Genomic DNA, 11,653 nt, shown 5'->3' with positions numbered 1-11,653 from the left:
GTGGAGGGCATGCGCTGGTGGGGGTGGTAGGTCTGTTGCCTGGTTTGGAGATGAACTTGGCCTCAGCTGGGGTTGCTTAGTACCCTGCCTGCCCTCTCTCCTTCCTCGCCTGTCACCCTCCCCCCACACCCACACAGCAGCCCCCTGAAGCTTGGGCCTGTCCACGCCATTACCCACCTGTCCCCCCAACACCGTCCCACCCTCTGTCAGGTTCCACTCAGAAGAGCACCAGGACACCCCCTTCTGTGGGTGGGACTTGGGTTCTGGGGAGTCCCCAGGTCTGCCCTGGACTCATCTGTCACTCCTTATTCTGAGGGGGGGGGGATCAGGGCAGGGGGTGCTCCTGCTCCCAGAGCTTGACCTCGTCCTTCCTCCCTGCCCAGGGGTGCGCATTGGCACCCCTCCTTCCCGCGGGGGGAACTTGCGGCCAGCCCCCCCCAGGTGCAGCCCCCCCACCCCGCATTTCCTTGCAAACCTGCCAGGAGAGCAGCCCCACCAACAGGGGCCTTCTTGTCTTGTAGCCCCCGCGCCCAGCCTGCCAGGAGCACCCAGGGACGTATCAGGCCAGCCCGGCAGCGAGTGTGCCAGCTCCGAGGCCCAGGCCCCGCGGCCCAGGGATAGGACAAGACCAGGGCCAGATTCTGCTGTCCCTGCCAACGCCGCCACTGCTCCCTGACCGCTGGGAGGGCCCCACTGCTCCCTGACCGCTGGGAGGGCCCCAGCCCCCGGGAATAAAGCTGGGCTGAGCCTCCACTCACCTCCTCTGGCCAGGCGCACCCCCCTCTCCCGCCCAGGCTCAGGGGCGGGATCACCCCCTCCTTGCTCTGTGGTTTGAAGCAGAAATAAAGGCATTTCCTGGGAGTGGCACCCTCAGTGGGGACTCGAGGGGGCGAGGACAATCTGGGTCCTGCTGCTGGCCTCCGGGCCAGGGTTTCGGCTCCGAGCCCTGGCTGGCCAGGCCGGGTGCTGGGAGAGACCACGTGGGTGTCTGTGTGGGGCGAAGGCCAGGGCGGGGGGTGGGGCTCCCCAGGGGCTGTGGCATGGGCTCCTCGGGCCCCTGCCCAGGGCTGTCTGCTCTGCCCCAGACCAGGTGGCGGGCAGGACCGGCTCCCTCACTCACCGCGCCACCCTCCTTGGGGCCTGCAGCCCAGGCGGGGCCCTGAGGGCAGGAGTCAGTGCTCTCGTCCCTCCTACCTGGGCACCAGGGCGCAGGAATGGTCCGGGGTGGGCGCCCTCTTCCAGGCTGGATCTCCTGAAATCCTACAAAGTCCCATTTTACAGTTAAGGTAACTGAGGCGTGAAGGGAGGTGTCCAAGGCTATAATGGGGTCCCTGAGGCTGGGAAGCCGCCAGCTAGACACAGAGCCCACCTGGGAGATGAGGTGGCACCTCTTTCTGTGCCACGTGACGTGAGGGTCCTGTCTCTCCATGGGCTCCAGCCTCATTGTCGCTGGGCTCTGTCCCACTGCACCAGGACAGGGGCCAGCTTGGCTGGGGGGCAGAAACCTGATCACTGCCCGGCCACTCCCCAGGTGTGCCACCCGCCCCACCTGGCCCCTGCCCTCAGCAAGCCTGACCACGAGGCCCGAGGAGCCTCAGGGCTAGCAGGGGCAGCCTGGCATAAATGTCAGCCCCACAAAACACACAGGCGCAGGCGGTGGGACAAGGCCGGTGAGCATGTGGCCAGGGGAGGCAGGAGACAGGCCCTTCTGTTCTAGGGCCCTTCCCCTGCCCCTTCCTTCTAAAAATAGCTCACCCCGCCCCCACCCCCACCCCCACATGCAGGAGAGGTGGGAGGTGGAAGTGCCAGTTTGCCTGCGGTCTGGGCTCTGCTTTAAGTTTAGCCTTGGGACCCCTGCGCCCCCCACACAGGCCCAGGCCGCTCTGTGGGCCTTCCCCTGGCCTGCAGCCTGGGAGAGGTGTGGGGCTGTCCTTCAAGCCCCTGGGGTCTGGTCCCCAAGGGGGTGGGAAAGGGGGTAGACATTCCCCAGGAAGTGCTGCTGGACTTGCTGACACTGGGAATATCGGGCAAGGCGGGGAGGGAGCGGGGTGGTTTCCAGGTTCCCCATGTGGCACGGGGGTGGGCAATGGTGCCACATGCAGAGGTTTCATCCTCACCCTCCCAGCCCATTTAGACCTGACTTTCCCGCGGCCCCACAGCCACAGAGAGCTGAGCTCGCAATCCCAGGAGCGCCTCAGACCCAAGCGGGCCGGTGCCCACCATGCCACTCTGGAGCTCCCCATGCCCGGCGAGCTGGGAGGAGGGGGTGCGGACCCAGGGAGGCAGCCCAGTGGGGGGGCAGAGCATCTCTACCCCGTCATCTGCTCCCGGAACAGCTCAGGAGCCCGCAGCCACCGCACCGGCGCCTTTAGCCCAGCAGGGCCCCGCCCACCACCGCCACCACCGCCACCACCTCTCGCTTCTCTGGTAAAGGTCGGGGGCGGTGCCCGAGAGGACGCCCCGCCCATGATTAAGCCCCGCCCCGTCACTGCCCCATGGGCCTCCGGATGGGCCTCCTCGTGTTTGCGGTGTCCACCTTGGGGAGAGGGAAGCTCAGCAAGGTCCGCAGACGGTTAGGGGCCGAGGCTGGAGCCCAGGCCTCCTGCTCTCAGCCCGTCTCCGCCCCGAGCCGGCGGCAGGGCGGGTGGGATCTGCCGCGTGGCGTCTGCACTGGGGGGGAGAGCCTGGCTTCCCAGGAACACGAGGTCAGACAGGCACTGGTGCTGAGGGTCTGTGTCCTGCCCTTCCCCCCTGGGATCAGGCCCTCCACCGAGGCGAACCCATTAGACCCACAGCAGCCCTGCTTTATGGCGGAGTAAAGGGCTCAGAGTCAGAAGGGCCTCTCCCAAGGGTGCAGCCCAGCCTCTGGACTGCGACCTCTGCCTGCCATGCCCGACCGGCCAGACCAGCCCTGGCCGGAGGCTCCCCTGAGACCAGCGGGCTTTGCCGTAGGATTCCACTCAGAATGCTGGAGAAGCAACGTGGAAATGGAATAGAGGGCGCATTACAGCCTCTGGCTGAAAGCCAGCCTCGGGCTTGGGCAGAGTGGGTGCAGCTGGGACTTGGGGAGAAGTGCGGGCGCCATCCCAGGCCCTGGGCACCACCAGCTTTGCAGGGACCTGTCTGTTGGGTGGAGGTCCCAGGACGTGCCCTGTGATCGAGGGAGCAGGAGGGTCAGACTGAGGTCCCCCAGGGCCTGTCCCCAGGGGAGGCCCCGTTTTCCCAGGCGGAAACCTAGGCTGGAGGCCTGGTCTCTCGCCAGCTGTGTGGCCGTGAGCAGGTCCCTGTGCTTCTCTGAGTCAGTGCAGCATGGGTAGCAGTCACCTGCCCACAGGGCACCCAGCAGGACAGACTTGCCCCAGGACCCCCGCTGAGCAGTCCGGGGAGGTCACCTCGAGTCTCTGGGATTGTGCTTGCCCCTCCCATCTGTCCGTCTCTGACTGAGAGATGCAGGGAATGGGAGGCCAGCGGGCAGGCAGCCTGAGCGAGGGGAAAGGCCCACCCAGCCAGCTGGGTGCCCCACAGGCTTGAGCTGGGACTCTCAGGACCCCACTTCACAGAGGGGAGCCCAGGGCTCAGGGGGCTAACGGCTCCATGGTAAACAGAGGGCTTCCCGGGGAACGTGCTGGCAACTTGCCCCCGACTAGGCCCACCTGCCAATGGCAGAGGCGCTCCGGCAGCCCAGGTGCCTTCCAATCTGCTGTGGCTGGATTTCGCTCTCGTAACAGTCTTTGGTGAGACCCTAGGTCTCCGTCACTCAGGAGGCGCCTGCACTTAGAGAGGGTCTCTAGGCATGCTTCCGTCACAATGAGGCCAGCAGGGGGGTCCGAACCCAACAGGACCGGTGTCCTTATCAGAAGAGGTGACACAGACACGTACGGAAGGAAGCCACGCGAGGACACGGGAAGAAGATGGCCACCTTCAAGCCGAGGGGAGAGGCCTCAGGAGACACCAGCCTGCACACACCTGGGGCCCACCCTCCCGCCTCCAGAGCGGGGAGAAATAACTGTGTTGGAGGGCCTTCGGACACCAGCCCACAGCCTGTCTGTTCTCCCAGCACCCTGCTTCGTCCCCCTCCCTGGTGGCTCCCGCCCAGGTCGGACAGGCCTGGATCTGTCCTCCCTGGATTTTCCCTAAGTTTTTTCCGGGCCGCTCCTGGCGGAATCCCCCGCAGCAGGGTGGGGGCGGCTTCTTCTGGGAAATCTCAGTGACCCTCCCCACGAAGCTCTTCAGCCTGAGCCTGGGAGGAGCGGACCTGCCCCACGCACGGCTCCCAGGTGGACCCCTCCCTGCCCAGGGAGCCGCCTCCTCAGCTCTGGAGCCTCCCCTTCCAGCTCCTGCACCCTCTGTGCTGGCGCGTGGCTCACAGGGCGCCCAGTGCTGTCACCGTTTCCCCCACCCTGCCAGCCGGGCCCACGGTTCTGCTCTCCTGGCTCTCAGGCAGGGCCCCTGGGGTGAGCCTGGCGGGCAGGCCTGGTGCTGGCACCTCTGTCCTGGAGGGATCAGTGGGCTGGGCTCCCCCGCTGGCCCGGGGCTGACCGCAGGAGGAGCTGGCAGGGAGAGCTGTCCCCAGCGGCGTCCACTGCTCCGGAGCCCGCCTCCTGGGTCTGGAACCTCAGCCTGAGCCCTGGGCTTGCTGGACTCAAAGGTTGGAGAGATTGCGCTGGGAAGGAAGGGCTGGAATGTTTCTGAAAGTGAAAGTAAGGGGGGGAGGGGGGTTGGGGGGAGGGCAGGGGGCAAGGCAGTGGCGGGTTGCTGGCCTCAGCTGGGAAGTCCCAGCTGTTGGTCACTGGCTCTGGCTGCCTGGCTGCCAGAGGCCTCACCGCGGCCGGCTCCGAGGGCCCGCTCGGCGGCCTCTCCTGGTGGCTTGTCCTGTCAGGGCCCGGTGTCTCCGTCCTCAGCAGGTATGTCCCCTGCAGGTGGAGCAGGAAGGTCACAGGGGTGCCGTGGCTGGTGGGCGGGGACTCAGGGACTGAGGACCATTCTGGGCCTCCCAGTGGCCTTCCGGAACTCCGCTCCGCCCGGAGCCCAGGCCATCGCGCCAGCTAAGTCACAGTGGACACACACAGGCAGACAGGCAGGGACATAAAGACACACATGCAGGCGCAGACAGACACACGGACTCGGGGAGAGCACTCGCAGACGGCCGGAGGCACATACGTTCTAGATCAGAGGCGCACACGAGGAGACACACGTAGTCCCACACACACACAGAAGTGTGGGCACACCCACGGGCTCACGCTCCTGCCTTAGATTGCTTATCTGTTTTCCTTGGGCACCTGCCCAGTGGGTCAGGCCCACCCCCTGCCCCGAGGGGGTCCTGGCTAGAGGGCAGGTGCCCCAGACCCTGTCATTGTCCCTTAGTCACGGGAGAAGGTATGCCAGGGCCAGACCAGCTCAGAGCGGGAGGTGCTGACCACGCTCTGCGGTTCAGCTGCTCCAGGAAGGCTTCTTGGAGGAGGAGTCACTTGTGCTGAGCCTTGAAGGAGCTGGCAGCTGGGGAAGGTGGGGGTGAGGTCACTATTGGCAGAGGGCACAGCCTGTGCAAAGGGAGGGGAGAGTGAGTGCTTCTGAGCTCAGAGGTGGTGAGTGGGGAAGAAGCCAGAGGGGCTTGAGTGCCAGCTAAGGAAAGTCTACTTCTCTGAGTGATGGCAGCCCCGAGGGTTTCCTGTGTTTGTGGCTATCGAGGGGAGCCCACAGGTTTTTCTGGGGTACAGGACAGCTATTTTCTAAGCAGATGATCACATCTCCTATGAATAATGATGGTTTTATCAGGTCTTTCCAATATTTCTACCTCTTCTTTTTCTTGCAACCTGTGGGTCGCGACCCCTTTGGTGGTCGAACGACCCTTTCACGGGGGTCGCCTAAGACCATCCTGCATATCAGATATTTACATGACGATTCACAACAGTAGCAACATTACAGTTATGAAGTAGCAACGAAAATAATTTTATGGTTGGGTCACAACATGAGGAACTATATTTGAAGGGCCAGAAGGTTGAGAACCACTGCCTTATAGCGTTAACAGACACATGGGGGGTAGTATGGTGAGAACACACCTGTCTTATTTTTAGGAGATTCTTAGCTTAGCTTGCAAGGAAGGGTTTCAAGGGAGGTTTATGTTTCGGCAGGATCCCCGCCCCCCCTTCTCTCCACCAGTTGCTCTGAGGAGAAAGGATCCAGGGGGTCCGGGAGGGAGTAGGTAGGACCTGTGACCAGGTGATGGGGGATGGCGGGTGGGAGGTGACAGGGGGAGACAGTCTGCCCCGGGGTATGGCCCAGGGTGCAAGCAGTCACCTGCTTCACATGGCTGGTGTGGAGCTTTCAAGGGTGGGGTGATGGCTCGGCCCAGGGGAGGTGGGAGGTTGGGGTGGGATGGCCACTGACGGAAGATGAGGAGGGTGGGAGGGCAGGTCTAGGAACAGGGGTGGACGCTGAGGCTGGGGGTAAGGAAGGGAGGAAGCCCAGGCCTGGCTTCTTGGTCACAGTTGGTGGCACCCGATGGGAGCTCCCAATGACCATGGCTCCTGGGTGGCATTGCCGCTCCCCCCCCCTGCCCCCCGCTGGCTCTGCAGCTGTGCTGGCTTGACCTGGGGAGTGTGGGACCAGGGCTCCGGCTGGGCCTGAGTTTCCTGGGCCTTGAAGCTGGGCCTCTGGACACTCAGGGCAATGGGGCAGGGAGCCAGAGAGATGCCCTAGGCGGTGCAGAGGCCAGTGCTGGGCAGGGCCAAGGTGGAGTCTGCAGGGTCCAGCCCAGCAGGCCCCACCGTGGAGCCCAGGCAGGCCAGGCAGGGCCACCTGACACTGAGGGTGCACTCCTCCTCCAGGCTGGCTCCAGGGTTACGGGGAGGCGGCTGGTGCTCAGAGGCTCTCAGGCCAGTAGGAGGGGACAGTCCCAAGTGCCCCTGAGCCGACAGGTGGTGCAGCACAGTCCAACGGCTCCACAGCCAGAGCTGTGGGTGCAGGTGAGGGCGCTGCAGGTGAGGCTGAAGGTCTCCCCGATGCTGGGCTTCAGATGCCAGGCTGCGGGCTGGGGTGTGGCCCGAGCGGGGGGAGCCTCTGTGGGGCTTAGAGTAGGAGAGTGACCGGCTGCCTTGTGCCTCAGGGAGGTCAAGAATGGCTGGGGAAGCTGCAGGAGCAGGGCCACAGGGCTGGGGGACTGGCTGGGCCCGAGGGGCCTGTGATGCAGCTCTGATTTGATCAGGCTGGGCCCCAAGTAACCTCCCACGAGACCACCCCCAGCTGCCCCATTGCCCGAGGAAGAGGAGCATTTATCCAAGGCGTCCCTTGAGATAAGCTTTAACCGTGCAGGTATTCAGGCATTTAAAGTAGTTGCCAGCAAAAAGACGCCTTTGAGCTGGCAGGACCGGGAGTAGGCATTTTCACCTGACCTTATATTAGTACTAGAGGCCCAGTGCATGAAATTCGTGCATGGGGCTGGGGGGTATCCCTCAGCCCGGCCTGCAACCTCTCCAATTCGGGACCCCTCGGGGAATGTCCGACTACCAGTTTAGGCCCCATCCTGCAGGATGGGGCCTAAACCTGCAGTCAGACATCCCTCTCGCAATCCGGGACCGCTGGCTCCTAACCGCTCGCCTGCCTGCCTGCCTGCCTGATCACCCCTAACCGCCTCTGCAGGCCTGATCACCACCTAACCACTCCCCTGCTGGCCTGATGGCCCCCAACTGCCCTCCCCTGCCGGCCTGATCACCCCTAACCACCTCTTCCTTGGCTTTGTCCGGAAGGAAGTCAGACGTCCGGCCGGAAGATGGCCAGTTGCTCGGCAAACCGCGGCTCGCGAGCCACATGCGACTCTTTGGCCCCTTGAGTGTGGCTCTTCCACAAAATACCACGTGCGGGTGCGCACGTACAGTGCAATTGAAACTTCGTGGCCCATGCACAGAAGTCGATATTTTGTGGAAGAGCTAGTATTTTGTGGAAGAGCCACACTCAAGGGGCCAAAGAGTCGCATGTGGCTCGCGAGCCGCGGTTTGCCGAGCCGCAGTTTGCCGACCACTGGTATAGATCATTATGGCTGCCGGAGGAATTATGCCACACAAATAGTTACTGTTGCAATTCACACTGCAATTTATTCTCCTTTTAACATTGCAGTGGGCACAAAGCTTATCAGCACACAGCACACTGTTACTCACAAAATTCCTGGCGCTGTGGGTAGAGGCTTAGCAGGATCCCAAAACATGGCTTTCCTCTGGGGCTGGCTGGCAAGTCAGGTCAGGAGTTTCAGGTTTCAGGGGGCGTTGCGTGTAGCACAGAGATACGAGGCCCCGAGGAATGGGGAGGGAACTGCACCCAAAACGGAAGGCGGCTATCGGCGAAGGTAAACTTCCAGCCCAGCCGTCAAAGCCACCAGTGCAGTGCAGGGATCAAAGCAATCGCAACTACAAAGCTCTTTCGTCAAGCGATGATCAAGGGGGGGTTTCTTCGGGGATTCATTTTTACAGCCTGTTCGCACCCACAGCAGTCCAGGTGTTTATCTTATAGCTACGTCAGGGTTACAAGTGTTAATCAGCAATTACACAGGCGAACGTATGTCTATCATAGTAAGTCACTCGAAGTTCAATTCCTTATCTAAGGGATATACACGTTCAGGATAGTGGAGTATGTGTCCTTAATATTACACTTCGAGCTTCAGGAAAGTTAACTCAAACGTTTATAAACCTTCTTTAACATTTTTAGACGTTTTTAAACATTTCTATATATTACTACAACACCCCTTCCCCCCCGCAGAATCTGCCTCTAGGCTCCGGGGAGACCTTCAAGTCTGACTCCCTCCTGGCATCTGGGAGCTGCCTGCACCTTGGGCCCCTCTGCCAGCTGGCACGGTCCTCACCACCACGCCTGCCCCTGCTGGGGCGCCAGGGGGTGGGACGAGCAGGGGACCCGGCTCCTGTGGCGATGCTCCCTGCCTGTGTGGGTGGGTCTGAGTCAAGGCAGGGTCACTGAGCTCTGGCACCAGAGAGGACGGTGACCTGTGGCCGGGGCGGAGCCGACAAGGCGCCATCAATCACCTGGCCCGCCCCTCCCTCAGCAGAGCCTCCTGCCAGCTGCCCGCAGCCTCTTCGAGAGGAAGGTAGGTCTCTGCTGGCCCCTGGACAGGGTGGGTGAGGGCCTGGGGAGAGGCTGTTCCTGCCCGATGTCCAAGATGCCCAAGGACCGGGTGCTGGCCCTCAGCTGGCCTTTGTGGGGGGTGGGAGCTGGGAATGAGCTGGGGCTCAGCCTCTTGGTCAGTGACTTCAGCAGGTCCTGTCCTTCCTTTGCCCCAGTTTCTCTGAGGCTAAACCCTCCACACACCCCTGCTGGGACCTCCTGTCCAGCCGTCCAGCCGGCAGAAAAGGCTCTCTCCTCTCCCACCCAGAGCTTCACCTAAAGCCAGAAAGCCAAGCACAGCCATGCTGGCTGAAAGGGAATGTGCCAGAGCCTGGGGGGCCTGCGTGGGCAGGGCCAGCCTCTGATCTGCACCCCCAGAGCCTAGGGCCCCTCTCCTCACCTGCTATGGGGGCAGATATAATGGGTGAGAAACTGCCGTGGGCACCTCCAGCTCCTAGTTAAATATAGACCAGGGCCCCTCCCACCACCTCCCCCGGCTGGCTGCAAGTCCCCGATAAGCTGCCTCCTCCAATGCCCGAAAGCTGACCCCTCCTCCCTCTGGTTCCGACTCCCCCTGGGAAGGGGGGCTCCCAAGAGAGTCTGAGTGCCCCTTGAGCAGAGCAGTTAGGCCTGACAGGCCGAATGGGGGTGAGCTGAGGCCTGGGGGGCGGCGAACGCTGTGGTGGTGGCTGGCATTTTAGGCCCGAGGACCTGAGGTCTACGAAGTCCTTGATGTGGTTGCTGGGTCCAGCCCAGGGGACCGTGGCTCGGGCTGGGCCTCAGGAACTGCCTGCCCATTTCCCCTCTCCACCTCTGCTGGAGGGTCTGGCCTGGCAGAGCGGTGAGGATGGGCACCAGGGGGAGACCCCTGGAAGGGGTGTCAGGGGGGCTTCCTGGAGGAAGTGGCTGTCTACCTCTCCGCGCTGGCTGCAGCCTGGCACAGACAGCACTGGCCTGAGAGCTGCCTGGTGACACGCCATTGTGACAGCCCAGGACTCTCCTCCTGGGGGAAGCTTCCCTGACCACGCGACTGGGCCCCCGCCAGGCCCCACCGGGCGCTCACGCGCTTCTGTCCCGCTCCCCATGGCTGGGCACCCTCAGGCCTCCTGTGCTTCCTCTTCGTCCCCAGCTCTCTTGCTGCTGCCATGCAGACCACACCTTGGACAGTGGCCGCTGGGCCGGAGCTGCACAGCCCCAAGGAGCCCGGGGAGCCACCGACCCCAGTGCCGGGCACTCGGCGGGCAAGCAGCGGGGAAGGGCCCAGCACCCAGCGTGAGGCCTTGATGTCAGGCCTGGGCACCTTCCAGCGGGCCTTCTCCCGGGTGAGCCAGCGGGCCACGGGCCGGGCCTCGGAGGAGGACCCAGGCCTGCTCCGCCGCAGCTCCCGCTTCCTGTTCCGGTCCCTGCGACGCTCAAAGGACCACAGGCCGGCCGTGGACCAGGGCCAGGCCACTGCTGTGCCAGGGGCAGGCCACAGCCCCGAGGAGCCCTCCAGGGCCATTGACGGCGTCGGCCAGCAGGCATCCCCCAGGGAGGAGCCGGAGGAGCTGGAATCTGAGGCAGGTGAGGGCGGCACCAACAGCACTAAGCCGGGGGGGAAACTGAGGCCAGAGGGCGGACAGCGGAGCCCAGGGCTGGCCAGGCTCTCCCCAGCCCCCCCACCCCTGCCCCCGCACAGTTGCATTTTAAATTCCTCTGGCATTTCCTGTGGGCGCAGGAGAGGGAGGCTCAGAGAGATGAAGTGACTCTCACGCCTCACAGCTGGGACGGGAGAAATGGCACTGGAATCCAGACTTGCGGCTCCAGAGCCCTGGCCTCTTCCAGCCTCCCTGGCTCCTGGCCGAACTAGTGATGGGCAAGGCGCTGCCCTCTTAGGTCACGGGTCACAGAGCTTGCAGGGAGCCATGGCGGCTTGGAGGGGCGGCCGGGGCGGCCCAGGAGAGGACACACAGGTGCTGTGCCCTGAAGGGGGGCACAGGGGGAAGTAGAGGCTCCCAGAGCAGGGGGCTGGCCCTGAGCTGGAGCAGCACAAAGTGCTCCAGCTGGACACGGGGCAGCAGCCTGGGCATTGCAGTCTGACCCCTGGACCTGCAGGAGGGGCTGCACTTGAGGCCCAGGTAGGGCTCAGCAGAGCTGGGATGGCCGGAGCGGAGGTGGGTGCGGGGGGCAGGGGCTGATCCACATGCTGTCTGCAGCCAGGCTTGGGCCTGGGGTTCTACCTCTTCAAACGTGATTCAGGGGGTTCCGGCAGTTGGGGATATTGCTCCCAGAGCGGCCTTCAGCCGAGCTCTGGGGCCAGGCAGCGCCGCTCCGGGGTCAGACTGGGGGCTACAGGCTCACGGGGTCCCCTCACTGCCCCTCTCCTGCCTCCTGGCGAAAAGGCAAGTCCGTGGCGGATCTCATCACCGAGTGGCAGCTGCTGGCGGCCTTCGAACAGCTGCAGCGCCTGGAGACGCGGCTGGTGACGGAGAAAGCGTCGCACACCTTCGAGCGGGACCCCACGGACTTCGCGCGGCGGGCCATGGACGTGTGCCTGCATTACGAC

The 11,653-nt window shown here is 63.6% G+C and overlaps 2 protein-coding genes across 2 annotated transcripts in view; both read left to right on the top strand.

The window, feature by feature from the left end:
* LOC102260491 (translation initiation factor IF-2) overlaps positions 1-855 on the top strand; it is a 3,703-nt gene extending 2,848 nt beyond the window's left edge. The window contains exon 4 of the mRNA XM_005884101.2: positions 522-855. Coding sequence (XP_005884163.1) covers positions 522-676 — 155 coding nt within the window. The 3' untranslated portion in view covers positions 677-855. The remainder of the gene's footprint in view (positions 1-521) is intronic.
* Positions 856-8,084: 7,229 nt separating this feature from the next.
* EXOC3L4 (exocyst complex component 3-like 4) overlaps positions 8,085-11,653 on the top strand; it is a gene marked incomplete at its 3' end in the record, with an annotated part of 9,629 nt that continues 6,060 nt past the window's right edge. Inside the window, exons 1-3 of the mRNA XM_014531619.1 lie at positions 8,085-9,091; positions 10,238-10,671; positions 11,490-11,648. Of these exons, the coding sequence (XP_014387105.1) occupies positions 10,254-10,671; positions 11,490-11,648 (577 nt within the window). The remainder of the gene's footprint in view (positions 9,092-10,237; positions 10,672-11,489; positions 11,649-11,653) is intronic.

Source organism: Myotis brandtii, unplaced genomic scaffold (assembly GCF_000412655.1).
Source record: "Myotis brandtii unplaced genomic scaffold, ASM41265v1 scaffold819, whole genome shotgun sequence".
NCBI lineage: Eukaryota > Metazoa > Chordata > Mammalia > Chiroptera > Vespertilionidae > Myotis > Myotis brandtii.
Note: the sequence above shows the minus strand (reverse complement) of the source record. Positions and strands in the feature narration are given on the sequence as shown.